The sequence below is a fragment of the Topomyia yanbarensis genome, chromosome 3 (genome assembly GCF_030247195.1).
Source record: "Topomyia yanbarensis strain Yona2022 chromosome 3, ASM3024719v1, whole genome shotgun sequence".
Taxonomy (NCBI): Eukaryota; Metazoa; Arthropoda; class Insecta; order Diptera; family Culicidae; genus Topomyia; species Topomyia yanbarensis.
Genome location: NC_080672.1, coordinates 422,074,757 through 422,096,406, shown reverse-complemented (window position 1 = coordinate 422,096,406; position 21,650 = coordinate 422,074,757). Strand labels below are relative to the sequence as shown.

The 21,650-nt window shown below is 40.6% G+C and overlaps 2 protein-coding genes and 1 long non-coding RNA gene across 6 annotated transcripts in view; all 3 read right to left on the bottom strand.

The window, feature by feature from the left end:
* LOC131693565 (arfGAP with SH3 domain, ANK repeat and PH domain-containing protein) overlaps positions 1-19,456 on the bottom strand; it is a 97,236-nt gene extending 77,780 nt beyond the window's left edge. The window contains exons 1-2 of one of the 3 annotated variants that reach the window (XM_058981486.1): positions 18,867-19,456; positions 18,093-18,747 (exon numbers count right to left, since the gene is read on the bottom strand). In XM_058981486.1, the coding sequence (XP_058837469.1) occupies positions 18,093-18,218 (126 nt within the window). In that variant the 5' untranslated portion in view covers positions 18,219-18,747; positions 18,867-19,456. Of the gene's footprint in view, positions 1-18,092 lie in introns of all 3 variants that reach the window. The other 2 variants (XM_058981488.1, XM_058981487.1) reach the window with 2 other exon arrangements.
* On the bottom strand, positions 7,726-9,381 carry LOC131693567 (uncharacterized). Of its 2 annotated transcripts, XM_058981489.1 has the most exons (3): positions 7,993-9,381; positions 7,830-7,910; positions 7,726-7,776 (listed from the first exon to the last, which is right to left on the bottom strand). In XM_058981489.1, exon 1 carries the CDS (start codon positions 9,162-9,164, stop codon positions 8,136-8,138), a length of 1,029 nt encoding a protein of 342 aa, XP_058837472.1. In that variant the 5' UTR covers positions 9,165-9,381; the 3' UTR covers positions 7,726-7,776; positions 7,830-7,910; positions 7,993-8,135. The 2 variants fall into 2 exon arrangements, with proteins under 2 accessions (XP_058837472.1, XP_058837473.1); XM_058981490.1 differs by having other exon boundaries at positions 7,733-7,910.
* Positions 13,718-14,397, bottom strand: LOC131693568 (uncharacterized). The gene is made up of 3 exons (XR_009306268.1): positions 14,224-14,397; positions 14,061-14,141; positions 13,718-14,007 (listed from the first exon to the last, which is right to left on the bottom strand). It is a non-coding gene; the product is annotated as an uncharacterized LOC131693568 (long non-coding RNA).
* Positions 19,457-21,650: the final 2,194 nt, after the last annotated feature.

Here is a 21,650-nt window from a genome sequence, read left to right as displayed (position 1 = left end):
AAACGAACAGGGTAATTGGGGCAAAACGGGCATGATAGCTTACCGTGCGGTCGTTGTAAATGCTACCAATCAATTTTTCAGAGTATTTTACATAAAACCTTTCCTGGTAAACGTCATCCAGCCTTTTCAAAAAAGGGCCGCTTTTTTATCTATTTTTCCCACTGTCCAACTAGAGATTGGGAGATCGGAGGTTCGATTCCTGCTTGAGGACATCTTTTCTCAGTGTGCCCGATAAAAAGGTTAATTGTCCCCGTTTCGATAATTCGCTCTCTGTGTATTTCCCATTGGACACGTTCCAAAAAACCTTGAAAAAAGGAGTGAATATGACTCATTTCAAAAAAAAACTAGGAATATATACAGATCAAACTATTTACAAAATATATTTTTTTTCTATCAATAACTTTGGCAATGGATTTTGGCTCTCTAAATTATAGCTTATTTAAAAAAATAAAATTTGAATTATAGTTCATTTAAAAAAAATATCTTTGCTAGCGGTCGATTGATTTTTATTATTTGAGGGATTCCATGAGAAACCGGCCGACCGCAAAATATGACCATCGTCGATTCGAACGAAACTTTGCAGTTGTGTTTGATTTATGAATCTCCATGATTTTTTTTGGCAATTGCAATATTTTGATACAAGAGCAATTTTTCAAAAAGGTTAAATGTTTCTATGTGAATTAATATCCTAAAATGTGTGGCCCATTACTCTATTTTATATGGCAAAACTGAATGAATTACAGGAAATGAATACTTCTATACGAAAAAAATATTGTGTCACTGCATGTTTTCAACTTTAAATATTTTGTCAACAAAAATGTAAAGAGAAAAGAAACATTTTTAATATAGTTCTTCTTTGAGCGTCTTGGTGGAATGTTGAAAAATAAAAATAAATGTTTTCCTTTTAATTCCACCAGGTAAACAATTAAAATATTATGGAACCATGGGACCAGATGATTAAACTATATAGTTGAATCATATGTTGGTTGTTTTCATGTAGCTTTCAAATGGTTTACAATATCGCCTCGATGTCAAAGTGTACGTAGCTTTTTGAAAAACCTATTGCAGTTGATGGAGAAATGCGAATAAATTTGAAATATCTCGAGAACTATTACATCGCAGAAAATTTCTGTTGCATTTTGATTCAAAATGACGTTTTGAATCATATTCAAAAATAAAATTGTGTTTTTGACTGCAAATAGTATGTATTATAAAAATATGTCAACAGTTGTTGTTAGGGAAACTTTTTATTGAAAGCTTCTCCATGATCAAAGTGCAATGAAAAAGTTTCTTTTACGTTTTTAAAACGATACACGTTAGATTGTTGGCATTTTATGATGGGATAACACGAATAACTTTTAAAAAGGGCATAATTACTCGAATTAATTGTTTTTGTTGGAACAAAATTCCAAATATCTCGAAAACTATCGCATTTTAGAAGATTTTGGATATTTGCCTTTTTTTCATCAAAAAAGTTTGTTTTGACACCCCTTCGTGAACCCGAGTTTCCTATTCCTAATTGTGAAATTTCCGGAAACGGTTCGGGATTTCATTATTGGAAGGTAGAATCTTTAATTTTTTGCTCGAAATTTATGACTTACCTAAGATTAAGTAGTTTAGTTAACTTTTGGGTTCAAAGATGAACATTTTATTAAGATATTAGGAATTCGGCAACTCTCTTAAAAATATACGTGAGTTCTATTTAGAATTCCTACCGAAAAAGGGAATATAGTTTCACTATTATACAGGGTGTTTGGTTCATGGTTAAGAATCTCTCGGGGGGTGATAGACTGCCATATTCGGAGAAAAAAATTGTTCTACACATACCATCAAATCGCAACCGTTACAGAGTTATTGAACTTTTTATGTAAAAAACTTATTTGTCTTAAAATACCTCTAACTTTAAAAGTATACTTTGTATTTTAAATGTTTCAGTTCCATTCGAAAGGTGAGAAAATTTCCTATTGAATGGTGTTCTCATATATTTTAAGTAATTAGTTTTAATTACCTTTTAGCTGCAAAGTAGTTAAAAGTTAGTGTTTTAAGGAGGTTTTTGCTAATTTTCTCGAAATAATGAAGTATGATTATAGCAATATCCATTATCCAAAAGTTGGGTTTTAGGACGATTCATAATTTGTTCTTGGACGTCATATTTCTATCTCTTCTCATTTCTTTGTAATTTCATTACTATACTTTTCCTGTAACCGACTTGCAAGTGCTTAAAAGACTCTAATCTAAACAATATGATTTATATCGTTATTTACAAGATTTCATTGGAAAGCTGAGAAAATGTCCTGTCAGTGTATGTACAAATATCTTTTAGTTAAGTGTACTAAATGATTTTTTACTAACGAAATAACTCAAAATTTGTGTTTTTTGGAGTTTTTTTTATTATTCTAATTATTATTCAACAAAATTTATCGTTACTATTGTTCATTTGATGCCCCTTAATGTTCTCTATAACTTTTTATTAGACATTTTGTCTATATCTCTTTTCATTTTGCTGCTATTTAATAGTTAACACAGCATGAGCTCGCCACAAATGTAGTGGGTTCGAAATCGTTTTTTGCATATGAAACGATGTGATAAAAACGATTTTGCGTCGAAACCAAAAGAGATAATTGAATGGAGTTAAAGAAAGAACTGTAGAACTTGCTGAGATGCATTATTTCCATGATAATAATGGTGATGTTTATTATTTACTATTTTAAAAAAATTAAGAAAAATGCTAATAATAGCACTAATTTACTTTTAAAAGAATACTAAATTCACTTAACTGAAAGGTATTAATACATTTTTCACTGTAAAATTTTCCTGGCTTTCGAATAAAAAGAAAAAAAAGTACAATAAGTGCCATAATTTTTCAATTAGCGCTGGTATTAGCGAAAATGAGATAAAATTATCCAAGTTGAATAACCCAAAATCATGAAAATAAGAAAAGGTAAGTGTATCATGTCAAAGAACGAATTAAGCAGCTCATCAAGACTAACAATCTGAATTATTAAAATGATGAGGTTAACTATTAGGATTTTCAAGAAATGAACGAAAAATCGTTTCAAATTGTTTAATTTTCAATACTTTGAAAAGGCTACTTAAACTCATTAGCAGAAACATGTGAGGGTATCACTCAAAGCGAAATTTTCTCACTTTTCGAATGGAACTAAAACATTTAAAATACAAAGTATACTTTTAAAGTTAGAGGTATTTTAAGACAAATAAGTTTTTTACACAAAAAGTTCAATAATTCTGTAACGGTTGAGATTTGATGGTATGTGTAGAACAATTTTTTTCTCCAAATATGGCAGTCTATCGCCCCGAGAGATTCTTAACCATGAAGCAAGCACCCTGTAGTTAAGACTATGATTAACAACCCCCGAGAAATAATAGCAGTTTTCCTGAATAACAACATTTTAGTTATTCAAGAAAACCACAGATTGTTTCAACCGGCACTCCTCGATTGTTTTTACAAGCATAAACAACGAACGGAAACAATCACGGCGACGCGAGAGACCAAATACGGCAGCTGAGCTTGGAATGCCACATTGCATGCACTAAGAGCGAATGATTCCATTCATATCAAAACGAAATCGAGCTGTGGAGGGGTCTGTGGGGTAGGTCTGTGCAAGTGCGGCAAGCAATACCGAGAAAGGAAGGGCTGATTGCTCTGTAATCTTATTGAAATCTTTACGACGACGGAGACCGACCGACTGACGACGGTATTGACGATGGAGCACCGTAACCAACCTTACCACCTTCTCTCCCTGTCTTCGGTATGGTCACTGTCAGATCCGAACATCCAATGGGTGTGTCTCTATGCTTTCCTGTACGTAAACACATTTATTGGTCGAGCGTTTGTAAAACCCGTCCCATCGAATGACTGGAAAGATCAGCAAGAGAATACGACCTTGTCAGTAGCAACAATGATAGCATCAGCCTAATACAAATTGCACCATCAGCCAGTTCTCGGATTGCTGCCGCTTCGGGGCGAAGGCTGACGTACCAAAAAAATGCAATCAGTCATGGTGTGCTTCTTAAGGTAGCCATTCGAAGTTCGTATCGAAGAACTAGGGGTTTTAACCGGTATATGGAAAGTTCACTTGTACTGGCGACAATGTTGTACACGTCTAGAAAAAAAAATCATCGTAAAAATTTAAGCGAATGCGTTTTCTACTTTCAATCGAAGGTCTAGAAACAGGTTATGAAAATAAAGTTACAGTCAGTGTCGCCACTCGCAATCGCTCACCGCTCTATATGACGAATTTGTATTGTTTTCAATACCATATTCCACTCAGGAAGTGAACCGCACAACTTTCGTTATCGCAGTTCGTCAAATAGCCGGTCGCTACCGACTAATTTGCAAATCAGCTTTCTCGCCTCGAGTGCTCATTGCATTTTTTTTCTGCCCCCGTCAACAGGTTCCAACCGCTTCGCTAATGTATGCGCAATAACTCACCGGGGCCATAGGTTAGGCGGGATGCGACGAGCAAAGGGGTGTAATGGTTTATTTTTACTATGGCTGACTGCCGATGAGTCCTACTCCTCCTCCTGCACTTCTCGAGTCTATCCGAACTCGGCAGTTTTCCGTTAGTCAGGTTTGCGGGCGGTGCAAGGAACTCTCAGCTGTCGACTGACCGTTCGTTACAAAGTGCGTCGAGAAATCCACTCCATCATCAGCTTTTCTATTACCGGGCTTGACCATATGCGCAATTATTCCTATATTAAGACAGGCCACAATCGATAAGCAAAATCTTGGCATAAGGAAAAGTGCAAACATTTGAATAGGGGTCGGGAACTTGCTAATTATTCGCACTAATCCCTCTTCGAGTAGCTAATAGATGGAATTTATATTTTGCCGATTTTTTGTTTACGTATTAATTTTCTTCTCGGACTCTGCTGTGAAATCTGATCCGTTCGGTCTGGCAACGTTTTAGGAACAAGGTTGTGTTGCATTGTTGCTTGAAGTTTTTTTATGAATAGGTTACGGTGTTGTTCTAATTTAAAGGGCGAACACGAAATTATTGCGACACCGAAAATGTCATGCGAATTTTCTTATAATGTTTAAAATCAAACCAAAATTTTAGGGTAGTTTTATACATATATTATTTACTTCAAAAATCAAAAGAAAAGTTAATCGATGGAGCCTTGAGTGTAAAATTGAACGCATTTTCGCTTGATGCCCTCCATCAAAGTCTTTACAGTGTCATCCGGTACCAGTTTCTCAGTTTTTTTTCCATTTTCTTAACATGTCCTTCTCGTCTTTGACTGTCTTCTTGCTCTTCCGAAGTTCCCGCTTCATCATTGCCCAGTACTGCTCCACCGGGCGCAGCTCCGGACAGTTTGGCGGATTCATGTCCTTTGGAACAAAATGGACAGAATTGGCCTCATACCACTCCAGGACACTTTTAGAATAGTGGCATGATGCCAAATTCCGCCAAAATAGCAGAGCTTCGTCGTACTGCTGCAAGAACGGCAAAAGGCGCTTCTCGAGGCAGATTTGTAGATCTCGCCATTTACTGTGCCCTTTGTCACGAAAGGCTTACTCCTCAGTCCGCAAGAGCAGATGGCCTGCCAAATGAGATATTTGGAGGCGAACTTCGACATTTTCTTCTTAAATTTGTCGTCCACATAGAACTTGTTCTTGCCGGTGAAAAAATCCAACCCCGGAATTTGCTTAAAATCGGCTTTTATATACGTTTCGTAGTCCATCACACAGCAGCCATATTTTGTCAGCATCTTCTCGTAGAGCTTCCGTGGCCAAGTTTTAGCCGTCGATTGTTGCCGCTCATCGCGGTTTGGGAAGTTCTGTACCTTGTATGTATGTACTCCAGCTCTCTTCTTTGCATTCTGGATGTAGCTCTGCGACATGCCGATCTTTTTAGTCAAATCACGGCTTGAGACGTTGGGATTTGCTTTAATCATCCGCTTCACCTTTCCCTCCGTCTTTTTGTTCTCCGGTCCCGGTTTTCTTCCAGCTCCTTTGCCGTGGTCCAACGTCAACCGCTCCTGGAACCGCTTTAACACTCTGGAGACGGTTGAATGGTGAATGTTCAACATTTTTCCCAACTGCCGGTGCGACAGGTCAGGAAATTTCAGGTGTTTGGAAAGAATTTGTTCTCTCGACTCGCGTTGGTTCACCTCCATTTTCGTTGAATGGAAAAACACGACTTCGAGTTTGACAGCATGTAAACAATACACATCAATGAGAAAGTGTGCAAAATTTGGTTGATTTTTACACAATGGTAAAAAAGTTATGCCCTGTTGAATGTGTCGCAATAATTTCGTGTTCGCCCTTTACATATTCTATGTTAAAAATACCTAACCCCTACGTTGAATTTTTGAGATAATTTTCAATTAGGTGTTTTTTACTAATAAAATTATGGAATTGCTATTTTTCAAGGGAAATTCCACCTGAAAGCTTACACTTCTAAATTGTTTCCCGCCGTCGAGATTCAACTTCGATATAACGTTCCCTCGATATAGCTTCACTCGATATAACGTACATTTTTCCTCGATATAACGTACATATTTTAAAATTTATTTTTCTGTCCCAATTTCTCAATTACGCAAGTATTCCATATTTTAAGAATTGAATATGTTATACACAATCTTAAAACGTACTAATTGGGCTTCTATTGAGGATGTTAGCAATTGGCTACTTCATTGAAGGTTTCGAGAGGTTTTTGTCCAATTTTATTTGCGTATGATCGTAGTTTATCAAAACCAACCATTTATCTCAATAAATAATAGATGATTAGTAAGTTCCAACTGGAAACAAGAAAAACTAGAATTATTAATATTGGTGTGGCCATTGATGGATGGTTTCGGGACAGCGAAATCTGATTCTCGGGGTTGAATCACAATGTTTAAGTTCCATGGAATGCTGTGCAACAAAAAACAGCATGTGAAATGCAATCATACTTAATAACAATAAGATACAGTTGCTTCACGAAACTCCGGAGCTAGGTTCTTCGAATTACAGATTCTTTTTATCATTCTCTCATTTTGAAGTGACTCATCAAATTACATCAACCATATGATCTACGAATCATATTGAAAGTAATGCGGACACATTTAAATCCGTTATCGTATATTGCGGAATTCAGTTCCCTGGATTGATGATTAATTTTAAAGTTTGCCATCATGTGGCCCATGGAATGACGTTACCTTGACGACCTACGAGAAATCCAGTGATGTTTATCAAAATTTTTCTGCTGGTTGCTGAGACTCCTGAATCCGATTACAAGGACCAATGATTGCTTTCGTATCCTATCATGTGCCACATCAAACAAATAAGAGTGAAAAATCATATTTGTAGTTATACGGACAACTCTGCACGTTTTACGACCGGTTTGGGTACTTGGGAAACTGGTTAACGGAATGAATAATATTTTCATAAATTCTTCCATCAGTCAGTTAGTCTATTGTAGTTAGTTTTTAAATTGCTTTTAATTGATGAGGCGTATACGGTGTGAATATAAAAAAACATTTTACGAGCTCAGACAGAATAATAATTGACTAATGGCTTAATAATTAGGTTAGGAATTAGAATATTTTCAATATAATACTATGGTAATTGCATTTTGGCTTAGATTTAAAATTTAATTCATATAAGCAAAAAAGAATAATTGCATGGAACCACGTAATATTCTCATAAGAAAAGTTGTTTCACACTGCTACATAGGTAAGATTTTAAAAATTAGTTACGCTTTGTCAATGTTCGGTCGTCCCCGAACGGAAAGAAATAATGAGCAAGCACCTTTTTTATGCAGGCTAAAACTAAATAAACTTTTATTAATTTCCATCTTTAACATTTAATTTCTCTCTCTTACTTTCAAATTTTCCTCCCACGCTAATACCTTCCGACCAGCTTTTCTAACTATCTTCCTTTCCTCTTTCCTACTTTTGTTTTCCTAGGTAAGGTAAGTATTTATAATTTTTGAGGTAAGTATTATGAATTATAATTTAAATTTCTTTCTTTTTCAGGTTACTCACGGTAAGTATTCGGTAAGTATTCAGGTTATTCCTATGGCAGCTTCTGGGTACAATAAAGAACAAACCACATGTGAACTTTTTCGGTTTTTTGACAGTTCACACACGGACACAAAGAGCGGGAGCTAGTTGCGAAAAACCAAACGTCACCATCGACCGAGGGATGCTCCGCTTGCAGGTTCAGTCGCGGTAACAGACCCCGGCCCGTAACATCCGGCGTTACTTCTTGTTCCGGATTTACCTTCAACTATCTCCATTACCGCAATGTTAACCGCTCCCCGGCGATGTAGCTTCCCGTCTGCTGTCCTCACGCTGACTTGTCTAATGGTCCCGTCTGTTCCCGGAAATACTTCTACTATCTTTCCACGCCTCCAATTCTTCCGAATTTTCCCATCCACCAGAAAAACTAAATCCCCAACACTCAACTGTCGCTTATCGTCAAACCATTTGCTGCGTTTGTTGATCGTAGGTAGATACTCGGTGATCCACCGCTCCCACATACGGTCGCTTAGGTACTGGGCACGTTTGTAAACGTTTCGTAGAGCCTCCGCTGCACTCACTGGCTCCACCTGGATATCCGCACTGGTCACTGCACCTCGCAGAAAATGGTTTGGCGTTAGTGCTTCCTCGCCTGCGGGTTCCTGAGGCTTGTACGTGAGTGGACGCGTGTTGATCATATCTGCTGCTTCTGCTACTGTTGTTTTCAGGATTTCATCAGTGAGTTTCCTTCCGTCATCCAGCGCTTTCATCGATTCCTTTACAGATCGCACCATCCGTTCCCAAACACCGCCCATGTGCGGGGTGCCGGGGGGATTGAAATACCAGGCAGTAGTTGAACTGATGAATTCCTCGGCGCACTTTCTGTTGATTTGTTGTTTGGCCTTTACCATTTCGTTCCACGCTCCTCGAAAACAAGTCGCATTGTCGGAGAATATCTCTTCTGGCTTCCCATACCTACTGGCAAATCTGCTTAGTGCCATGAGACACGACTGCGTTGAAAGGGAATGCACCACTTCCAGGTGCACTGCACGCACCGCTAAGCAAGTGAAAACGGCGACCCACCTTTTTTCCTTTCGGCGTCCAACTGTCACCTCCACAGGGCCCAAGTAATCCACGCCGACAGAGTTGAAGGGGCGTTTTCCAGGCGTAACACGCTGAACCGGCAGTGGTGCCATGCGCGGAGTATGTGGAACGCACCGATGCACTTTGCACCATACGCATTCACCGGCTACTCTAGAGACTGCTGCACGAAGGTTCGGGATTTCAAACTTCTTCCGTATCTCGTTGAACACTGTCTCTCTATTCGCATGTCCAAACTGCTCGTGATAATACTGGATGATTTTCTTCGTTACGGTATGAAAACGGCTCAAGATAACAGGATACCTCTGATTGAAGGACATGGCTTCCGCATTCACCAGTCGACCATCTACTCGTAGCACGCCATCTTCGTCGAGCGTCGGCGAATATTTGTATAGGGCACTTCTTTTCGGGATTCGTTCTGCTTTCTGGCCAGCGGCTAACTGTAGGTTACTCGTCAGCACGCTCATCTCATCGGGGAAACTGTTCCATTGTGCTTGTTTCCACAAAACTTTCTCCGCCTCCAGTAGTTCGTTTTTCTGCAACGGTGTTTGTACTGCGGGGTGTGCAGTCTTCAGCATTAATTGTTGATTCGTCGTTGCCTTTGCTGTGAGTATCGGCAACCCTTTCTGTTTGCGCTTGCAATTTCCGATAAAACGCAACACTGTGGCGGTCACTCTCAGCAGCCTATTCCATCTCGAAATCGCCTCAATCTTTATGACTTCATGAAACAGAACAACTCTTCTGGCATCTTCGTCGGTTTCTCCGGAAGGAAACTGTGATGATGGCCACTGGCATTCGGGAAATAGCAAGGAGGAAGGACCCAGAAACCATTCACCGTCGCTTTGTAACGGCGGACCGCGACCCCACTTGGTCAGTACGTCGGCTATGTTTAGTTTAGTCGGTATCCAACGCCAATCCACTACCTGAGTCAAGTCCAAAATCTCTCCCACCCTAAATGCCACAAATTGCTTATATTTGTACTGATCCGACTGGAGCCAAGAACAAACCGTGCGAGAATCAGTCCAAAGAACGCAGCGCGAAATGTGCAGCGTAAGCATTCGCTCAATCGTTCGATACATCCGGGCACCGAGAACCGCTGCCATAAGTTCTAGTCGAGGAATTGATTGCCGTTTGAGTGGAGCCACCTTTGCCCGAGACATAACTAAACTGCATTGAATCCTGCCTTTGATAAGCACACGTAGATAGGCCACACACCCGTAAGCATGCTCACTAGCGTCCGTAAAGATGTGGAGCTCGAGCGACTCGATCTCCGTCGATACAGCGTTCCCGATATAGCAGCGTGGAATCCGGATGGCTTCGACCTCGGGCAGCAAATCAACCCAGCGTTTCCACAGCTTCCAGCTTTCGTCGTCCATAACTGCGTCCCAATCACAGCCCTTTCGCCACAGATGTTGCAGAACAATTTTCCCGTGAATCGTGAATAATGACAGCAGCCCCAGAGGATCGAAGAACCCCATAACGCAGCTCATAGCAATTCTTTTCGTCGGTCGCTTACCACCATGTAAATATTGATCGACCTCTTCGCGCTGTCTCGTAGAAAACGAAAATTCGTCGAGGATAGGGTTCCAAACTAGGCCTAACACTCGTTCTCGCAATGTCTCCTTGTCTTGGTTGAAATGAACTGCCACGACCGGATTGTCTTCGCCCAAACTTCGTAATACCTCTGGAGAATTCGAAACCCAGTTCCGGATTTCAAAGCCCCCGTTCTTGTGCACAAGCTTCACCTGTTTCGCCCTCTGCACTGCTTCTTGGATTGTGTCGACACTGTCGAAATAATCATCGACGTAATGCCGATTGATTATAGCATCGGCTGCTTCAGGGTAGACTTGCATGCTCCTCGGCGTTCCGATTTTTTACGAATTGGGCGGAACTCGGCGAGCAGGTCGACCCAAATGTAGCTACGTCCATCACATAAACTTTAGGATCCTCTTCGGGATTGGATCGAAAGAGAAATCGCTGGGCTTGACGATCTTCCTTGATAATCTTCAGCTGATGAAACATTTCCTTGAGATCGCCCCCGAATGCGATTCTCCGCTCACGGAACCCGATAATTACTGCCACTAACGGTACGAGTAGATCCGGTCCCTTCAGTAGCTTGCTATTAAGCGAAACACCTTGCACCGTCGCCGCAGCATCCCAGACGATACGCACCTTTCCCGGTTTCTTCGGTTCCAGCACGACATTTATCGGCAAGTACCACGCTTTCCCTGCTTCGGTATTCTCCAGCTCCTCTTTTGTGGCCAAGTGAGCGTATCCCTTCTCCACATATTCCTCGATTTGCATTCGCACTTTCGTGTATAATTCCGGATTTTTCATTAACTTCCGCTCCAGCTGCAAATTTCTCCTCAGCGCCATCTGAATACTCTCCGGAAATTGCGGTTTGTTCTCCTTCCAGAGCAAACCGGTCTGGAACCGTTCTCCGATGCGTTTCGTGGTCCGCTCCATAATCTCCATCGCTCTTTTGTCCTCTGCAGATTCTTGGGCCGTTGCTACCACTGATTCCTCTAATGCATAGTGGCTTTTCAGTAAACCATGTATGTCTTCGTTGGTTACATCATGATGCAAGCATACGTACCCTCTCTCTGTAGTATGGCTCGCTTGATTCGGGCCATATACTGTCCATCCGAGTTTGCAACGGACGGCAATCGGGTCAGCGACGGTACCTATCTTCACTTCCATGGGCGCGAAAGCATGAACATTGTTGAGACCGATAAGAAGCTCTGGCTGGCCTTCATAAGATGCGATCGGCAGATCGCTCATGTATTGATAGCGGGCTGAAAGTACTGCAGCATCCAATTTCTGATGTGGCAGCATTAACTTGCCCACAGTGCGAACCGTTCTGAGCAACATTTTTTCTCCAACACCAACTGCTGAAGCCCACACATTCATTTTTCTTGAGTTCTTCTCAGTACGTGAATAGTCGGCAGTCCATTTGATTGTAAGCTTTTCTTCGGCCCCGACAATACCCAATCTATCGGCTAGCTTACCTTCGATCAATGTGACGGAAGCACCTTCGTCCAAAAATGCCAAAACTGTCAGCGTCCGATCCCTACCATGTAGTTGTATGGGAATTATCCGAAACAGCAGGGGGTTGCACGAGTGAATGTGTGCACTAATACCCACCGTACTGACCGGGTGAATGAGCGGATTGTGTGCCTCCTTACAGGAGCCAACGTTGCAACGAAACTTGAACCGGCATTGTCCTCCGTGTTCTCCGAGGCATAGCTTGCATAGCTTATCGCGGGTCACCATTGCTACGCGCTCGGCGTGTGACCAGTTCTTGAAATCCTGACAAAACCGCAATCGGTGGTCGGTACGCTGGCACACTTTGCATGGTTTCAACCCTAATCGGTGGCTGACGACTGTATTCGAATTTCCTTCCTCGGCGTGACTGAATACTGCTCCTTTCTCTTTTCGCTTTCGACCGGAATGTTCACCTGAGAATCTCGTCTCCGTGGTACGCTCGATGTCCACTTCTGCTTCCCGCGCATCATCCGCAATTCGTAGGAGAAAGTCCGTAACGGTGCGAAGAGAAATCTTTCTTCCCTCTCGAGCTCGTTTAATGTCAGCCCACTGTCTTTTCTCCGCATCCGGAAGCTTTCTTATCAGGCCCTGTATAAGCAACGGGTTCTTCAGGTGCTCCTTAAGGTCCGCTGCTTCCACGTGATCGCAAAGCTGCTCTACTACGTTGGCGAATGGAATGAACCCTTTCAGATTCTTCGGTGCCGGCAATTCTTTAACGCGTTCCAACAGACGATCCAGTAATTGCTCGGGACGACCAAAGTGTTGGCGAAGCTTCTCAATAACACGAGGGACCGATTTCGGAAGAAGCAGTTGTCCTCGTACAAGCTCCAGTGCATCGCCCCTTAGGCATTGTTGCAGACGTGCTAAATTGTCGACATCGCTAAACCCGCACGCCTTTGTAGAAGAGTTATACGCCGCATAAAACAGTGGCCAATCATCCGGCTTTCCCGAAAATAGAGGAAGGTGTTTACCGATCCCGTGCCTGGCAGCAAGTTGGCCCTTTGTTGGTCTGGAACCCTGCTTAACCTTCTCGTCCGGTTCCTTATCAGTTTCTTCCTCCGAACTGGAACTCTCCTCCGTATCATCCATTTCCGACTCAACACAAATACCCGTCTTTCCCGGCGGAGCTAGTAGCGGTGTACTTTGACTCTTAACGGTAATCGGTTGGGAATGTTTCTGTTGCCGTTCCATTTTCATTGTGTCCAACTGATTATCCACAGTTGACATCTGCTCCCGAAAATCTTTTTCCAGTTTCTGAACTCGCTTCAGGTGCTCGTGTTTTACCTGCAGCTGCAGCTGGTTTTCGCGCTCTAGTTCTGCTAGCTCGAAACAGCGCCACTCTTCCTCTAGCTGCATTTGCTTTCGGCGCAGTGCTTGTTCCTGCAGGAACTTCTTCTTTTTCATTGCGGCCTGAAACTCCAGCTGCTTCTCTTTCACCAGCATCTGTTTGTCCCAGTCCGCCTCGAGCCGCCGCTGTTCTTCTTCCATGGCCTTTATTTGTTCATCTGCGGACGGCACTGTGGACGATTTGACACTTCCGGCATCCGATTCATCTGCCGTCGATTGAGGATTTGCGTCCTTCTTCGTGCGCTTTTTTGCTGCCGCCACACAAACTGCATTATCGCAGAACCATTTTTTCTTCCTCTTAACGGTATCGGTTACACCCGCGCAAGCGTAATCATACCAATTGTTGCAGTGGTCGCATGCAACCATTCCACCTAGTTCCTTTGGAGCCAATCCGCACTTGCCGCACGGCGTTGTAGTGTAGTCTAGTTCCTGGTCGCTCATCGTGCCGAGGGTGAGGTGCGATCCAAACTTTGAAATTTTAGTTTGTTCGGTCGTCCCCGAACGGAAAGAAATAATGAGCAAGCACCTTTTTTATGCAGGCTAAAACTAAATAAACTTTTATTAATTTCCATCTTTAACATTTAATTTCTCTCTCTTACTTTCAAATTTTCCTCCCACGCTAATACCTTCCGACCAGCTTTTCTAACTATCTTCCTTTCCTCTTTCCTACTTTTGTTTTCCTAGGTAAGGTAAGTATTTATAATTTTTGAGGTAAGTATTATGAATTATAATTTAAATTTCTTTCTTTTTCAGGTTACTCACGGTAAGTATTCGGTAAGTATTCAGGTTATTCCTATGGCAGCTTCTGGGTACAATAAAGAACAAACCACATGTGAACTTTTTCGGTTTTTTGACAGTTCACACACGGACACAAAGAGCGGGAGCTAGTTGCGAAAAACCAAACGTCACCATCGACCGAGGGATGCTCCGCTTGCAGGTTCAGTCGCGGTAACAGTCAAAATTCTTCAAACTAAAGTACCATGAACAACAATTTTGTGAGTTTTTGGCATGCTTTGATATAACGTACAATTCGATATAACGTACATTTTTTAAATCGAAATGAACGTTATATTGAAGTTTACCGATTTTTCAAAAGCTTTCAACAAGGTACCACATAACATCACAATCCTGAAATTAAAGCTTTGGGGATTTCCCACCTGGCTGACTTTGCATTTGTGAGGATAAAAAAACGCGCTCAAGTACATTCAGAACACCTACAGGTGTCCCGCAAGGCAGTCATCTGGGCCCGCTTATTTTTATTTTGCTTATTAACGATATCTGTAGTCAGATCAATTATGGGAAATTGCTATACGCGGACGATCTCAAAATCTTCTGAACTATCGCTTCGTGTGCAGACTCTGGCACTCGCAGTGGCTTATCAGTTTAGTATTACACGAAGGGAACTTGACCGTATACCCACTGCTCTACCGCCGAAGCGATGTGATATCTCAGTATATTGTTTAATAATATCTAAAGAGCGTACAATTCTATGAAGAGGAGGACTGGCAGGTAATCAAGTGTCATTTATAGTTGTATATATTAAGTGTACCTACTATATGAGGTGATGGCCGGAAGACTAGATAAGCGATTCCCTCCTAAAATATTGTGAAAATCGATATTTTTCTATTAAATCAATAATGCAAAGGAATCAACCATTCATATACTCAAGGACCTAAGGATTCATGATGCGAACAATTATTTGCAGCGGGTTTCGGAAATACGAAATTGAAAGATCATGCATTCGAAAAGCAGCGGTCGAAGAATTGAGAATTAATGAGCTATTGAATCCAAAAACTAAACTATGAAATGCATCTATCCCGAAATGGTTGAGGAAGAAAATTAAGGACTTAGTAAACACAAAAAAGGTATTGAAATCATGGAATTGAGATAGAGAAATTGAATTAGAAAAATAGGAATCCAGGAAGACAAAAGTATCCAGTGCTCATTAATCTTGTCATACAAGAGTTCAGATATCATGAAAAAATCGGTGGATCATCAGAGCAATATTATAGCAAAGAAATAAAATTAATACGTTGAAATGTTGAAAGTGCTTATTACGCTATTTTTTCTATAAGTTCAGTAAAATTTTCTTGAAATTTTATTGCGTAATAAGGTTGATTGAATATAAGTTCTTTAAACATGTGATGTTGACTACTTCTGCACATTTCCATATGAAGTCCACGAACCTTGCAAACCTTCAAGACTGATCGAAGTAGAATTAGGTTGATTGTAAAAATAAACAGTCAATCTTATTGACTTATCAATAAGAAAAAAATGCAAAAATACTGTGTGGCAAGCAATTTCCACTTGTAGCATGAGAAATAAAATTTAAATCACTTCAGAAATAGTTCAGAGAAAAATTTTCCGAAGCAGAATCTGCAAGATCATTTGTTACTTGCTGATCTACATAAAATCCCAACGTTCACCCACTGACAGAAAACTTCCGCAAAACCAGGGAATAGAAAATGGTAAGCAATTCCAGTAAATCTGAAGCATCGTTGCCAACAAGGTAACTAAGGTGTTTTTATAATTTCTTTTGGCGGGAGTGAATCACGAAATTCGTGAATTAATATTCTATTCTATTATATTCTAACCCTTACACAGCCCGTATTGAAAAGCATACTGGAAAGCACCGCAGTTATTTTTTAGTGTTTTTCTTGTCAACATTAATATTTGAAGCATATTATGTGTATTTTTTTTGTTTTTATTATAGAGGTTTTAACCTTAAGGTCATTCGCCTCTTCGGGTTAGAAGTCTCTTATGAAAAAAGACCCTATGTGCGGGGTCGGGACACGAACCCAGGTGCTCTGCGTACAAGGCAATCGAGTTACCAACTACGCTACGCCCACCTCCCCCCCCCCCATTTTAATTTATTCATTTAATGAATAATTTAACTAACGAATTGTTTTGAATCTTGAATGAGGAAGAAACGAGGACAACCGTATCGACCGTTTCAGTTTATAGGGGATTGGGATATATCGTTGGGAGTGACTTGACTAAGAAGGTTAATGTCACTCCTTTGGTCCTTGGAGATGGGGATGGGGTAGAGGTATTTACTCCTTGCCCTGGCTAATAAGCCTAGGTTAAAGCGCCTTTACTCGCTCTGAATCACGAAATTCGTGAATTGATAAATCTGAAGCCCATAATTATGGAATATATAATAATACCTAAATACACCAGTTCATTGGTGCTTTGTCAGAGTTTTTGGGTGTCCAATCCAATGCGAATACAGACCGTAAAGCCAGGAAAGTAGTTTACTCACTTTCAGTTAGCTCGTAATCAGTCATGTTTCACCACAATTTTCCAGTGAAATTGAAATCTTTTGTTGATATAACTAACCACTGAAGAAATCTTCCGAACGGATGCAACCTGTTACTATCTTACACTAGCCGGAGAAATGTTGATTAAATGTACAACAACCTTGCCCACGTTTTCAGTTTCATTTCTTGCGCCGCCGTGTGGTTTTGTGCCTATCCACATTTTATTTCACTTTCGAAGCAAACAGCTTAGATATGAGCCTGCTCTCGAAGGCTTGGTGGGGTGGTTCGTTGGGTGCACTTATTACAGGCGATGAGCGATGAAAAGTACAGATCGTTTAGGATTGTATTCATAGCTGATGTGCTACGACGGCGCAATCAACATGCCAGTGTTAAATGCTTCCCCAGCAAACAAAACGACTCCCCACCCGATCGTTCGTCGATCGGTTGCTTTTACGTGAAGCACCGCCACTCTAGCAGGAATTTCATTATCACTTGTGATAATGGGGTTTTTTTTGCAACGTTGAAGTTCAATTCGATCGTTTGTTGCACACACTGTGAACACAAGTCTTTGACGACGGTTCCTGGTCGGTGTTAATCATACCTCTCGGAAAAGACGCCTGAGTCACTTTGGAGCTATGTGACTTGATGGAAGAAATGCATTCGATCGTCTTTGTGTTCGATAAATGTTACGATTTATTAAATAAGTACAAGATTTTTGTTGAACACGCGTCGTTTAAACCAAATATAATAAGTTTCTGCAGGAAAGTTCTTTTAAATACTGAGAAGCTAGAAAACGAAAAGTGTAAAATTGTAGTGTAAGATTTTGAACAAGAAAGACAAATTTGGTAGAGGAATATAACTCTTCCATTGCGACAGACTTCGTAGTCGCTTAGAGCTTTGCTACATTTCTCCCGAAGGGAAATATTCGAAGAGAAAATTGATTGAAACCTTCGTTTGTATGCAAATGGCGAAGAACCTAAGATAATTATGGAGATGCGTTTCGAGTTTACCTCATCAGAATCCGACACTAACTTACTGCAAGGACTAAGCTAACAACGCCGGATTGATAATAGCTCCAAGAACGGAGACACAACTTGTGCAACTAGAAGTGCATGATGTCCCGCAAGACAAAAAGTATTGTTAAAGCTAATGAGTTTGGTGAAAACGACGCTTGGTTTGGCTCAGCAAGCTGAAACTCGAGTGAGTCGTTCCATTAATGTAAAACTGTTGGTTGCCTGAAACTGTCCAATCTTTTATAACTCATTTTATAGTAGTATAAACAATATTTCGAAAAAGTTCTGTACTTTTTCGCAGGAAACAAATTGTAATTAGTTATCTATACACCGCTACGAAACCAAAATTCAAACTCACCTCCTCGAGGGCATAAATCGTCTGCCGGCATTGTGTCATTCGTGACACGAACGTCGACGTCGTAGGTGAGTTGTAATCCTCGCGAGTTTCCTCCAGGAACTCGCTCACACCGATTAACCCGGGCATGGTGGCGCTGGTTTTCTTTTTGCCCTACTATGCACGCAACTCCAGCTGCCCTTGACAGCTGGCGAAAGGTGGTTCTCGGTGGTTGATTGGTTGGTCGGTCGCGTTCTACGACGACAGGTGGTTGGTTGGCTGGTTACCTTTCCACACGATTCTGTTTAATCGTTTCGTACGCTATACGGAACACACCTTCGATCACTGGTATTTAATTATATTTTTCAACTAAATCGTATGGTTTATTCGCAGCTAGTTGAACTTGTCAACACTATTCCAAAAATATCTACCCTTTTATCCGCGGATTTCGCCTATGTGACACCTTGCCCAAATCGCACTCACTCACTCAAATCCTGGAACACACACAACCACCACCAGTGCTAATCCAAACTGGGTTGCGAGAAAGGCGTTCCGCTGAACACTTCCAGACACTAGAGATTTGGCATCGCATTCCACGGGTGGTCGGAAATGGTCATCCTTTTTTGAGGATTGTTGCAGTTTTCACTCAAGTTTTTCAGCATGTTTGCATTTTCTTCAGCTGTAATGAAAATTTCTTTCGTTAACCCGGATTCGCCCGAAAATGAACTGTGACTTCAAGCCTCGCAGATTCGATTACAAAATAGGTACCACTTAAATCTCACAATTTTATGAACTCACTTCATTCGCAATTCACTAGAAAAACATTTTTCTGTGGTCAGAAAGTTGAAAAAATAAAAATATAGGAAGTTCCCGAAAAACGACTGTCACCCATCTGAAAGTCGACAGGGCAGGGAAAAAATGCGAAAACGAAGAACGCACAACACAAGAAAACACCCACTTTTTCACTGCTCCACCTTGCTGGTTCCGGACGACCGGAATGGAATGTTACTTTACTCCGATAAGTACCGAACTTTCCAAACACTAGTCAGTAACAATCCGTCACGAGTAGTTCTGTAAAATTTACTATACAACACTACGTTTTCAACGAGCAGCCTGATTGATGTCTTTTTTTTAGTGCTATGGTGAGCTGCCTTGCCTGCGACTACGACGATGCTACCCTCGAAACACCATTCTCTCTTGCTATCCCGCTCGATCTACCGTTTGCCAGCGGCTCGCGGTGGCACTGTCCTCTTTTGATTCTGCACAACACTCTCCTTGTCACTTTGCTGCTGCTGTCCCACCAACACCACAAACGACACGATTCGAACCAACAGCCGATCTCGTTTGCACGTCCCGCTCGAAATGCCCGACGATTTGCGACTGATGGCAGCAGCTTGTGCTCACGGAACACTCTCTGCTGGCTGGGTCTCTCATCGAGCCATCTGCCGTTTTTTGCTTTTTCTTTTGTCATTTCTAAACATTCCATCTCGTTTCTTCCTGTGATATTGGTGCGAATCGAATGCAATCTGCCATCCTGCTTACGCGACTAGGCATTTCAAGCGACGCTCAAGTGGTTTTTATCCCTCTTGACATTTCTCCTTTATTTCGTTAGTCCGGGAATTCGTGCGTTTTCTTCAAAGGGCTAATCGATATATGATTAATGATAATTAAAGGGTTCTTGCGAACTTTTTCGGAAATACAGTGATTTTTATTGTTACATTATATCGAAAAACGATGTAAAAAGATTAGATATGTTGGAAAATGTAAATACAATGAATATGCAATCAAATTTGTTGTTTCTACAATCAATTTCATTGTAAACCCAATTTTTACATCGAAAAAGGGGGGTCGTTGAGCGATTTAACAATGGAAAAATTGGCTTTGTTCCATACATTTTGAAACCACTTACAACGATTTCGGATGTCATTCTGTTGTAGATTTTGTAAGCCAAAACGTTGATTTACATTGTTTTCACAACAGTTTTGCATGTTTTTTACAGCGAATTTACAGTTAAATTTTTTACAGCGGATTTACTGTTAAATTGAATTTCCAGCAAAATTGTGATTCATAAACATTTTTTATATTTGCATATTTTTATTACATAGTTAAATCAGGGCTTTGCCTCTAGCGATTATTTTTTGGTTCAATATGGATTCGCCAATAAGTAACTCACGGTCCCTACATTTGACGTTTAACTGACACCATAACTACTGGTACTCATTTCGCTGTCGACGAGAGGTATCTAAGGAAAACCAACTTAATGGTATTTAAGAAAATATTATCAAGCTATACAAATAAACAAAACGTTTAGAATAACAATTCACAATGGACGGCTTATTGAGCTTATTAAACTGACATGTAATTCGTTTGTAGTTGAATCAAACCAGTAATATAAATTAATTTTTTCAGCGAGGTCCTATGGATCAGTTCCACCGACGATTAAAATGGCACAGGACTACACCAGACCAGTCTGAAGCAATACACTACGCAATGCGATGTTTTCCAGGCTCCAGCGTAGATTATGATCGTGGACAACCAGTTCGTCGATCGTGTAGTTCAACTACCTCTCCGATCACGGCTGATACTGATTTCGCTGATAGTACATGATCTCCCAACTGTGTGGGATTATAAGGGCAATAGAGCGATGTATTGTTCCATGATCGTAGTGTAAGTTGGATGGTTGTGCTTCCGAACCGGAAACATAATTCTACGAAAATTGATTAGGTTCGTTTTATTCTATTGCGTGGATAAAATATGTGTGCTTTTTTTGAATTGCTTATTTTAGCATGGTGGGGTAAAATTGCTTCCCACTATTTTTTCCCGGAATGCGCTTTTCCCAGCATTACATATTAAAATTCTTATTGGGAATATCCAACCGCGTTCTTTGAGATTTTTTTAAAATGATTCTTTGAAAACATCACTTATCCTTATGTTTAGACTAAAATAAAATACACTCAAGTATTTTTTTACGAAGAGGATCCAGACCGCGTAAAAATGGTTTATTTTGTTTGTTTACAACAATACATGAGACGAAAATATTGTTTTCAAAACACTATATAGAAGCGACTTGAATGTGTAACTTTTTTGTACAACCGACTCGCCGTTTGGTTTTCCCACCGGGGTCATAAACTCACCCAGGCCTTGTGAAAAAAGATGGGTGGGTAATGTCAGAGACATAACCGGAGTGAAGTAGAATACACTTTAGACTGGTTATACAAATGCTACAATTTTGACTATCTTCTCATAGGTTGTATTAAAAGCAAATATTTCGTTATTTCTAATGGAAATACCGAAATATCGATACACGTGCATCGAAATTTAAAATATTCGAACATTCACCTATATGGTAATCCTAAAAAGAGCATTTAATGAATGTTATTGTAAATTGAATCATTACACGAAACTGTTAACAAATCACACAAATGATAACTTTTTATTTCGTGCCATTCTACGACATGCCGACGATATTGTTCACAAGGGGCTCACTTACTATCCAACGCTCTTGGCAAGCCATTTTCTGATGCTTGTAATAACAAAACTTCAATTCGATTCTTTGTTGATAGATGATAGCCCTGAAAAAGG

Excerpts from the sequence above, each read along its gene's own strand:
- LOC131693567 (XM_058981489.1), bottom strand. The coding sequence starts at position 9,164 with ATGGCACCACTGCCGGTTCAGCGTGTTACGCCTGGAAAACGCCCCTTC.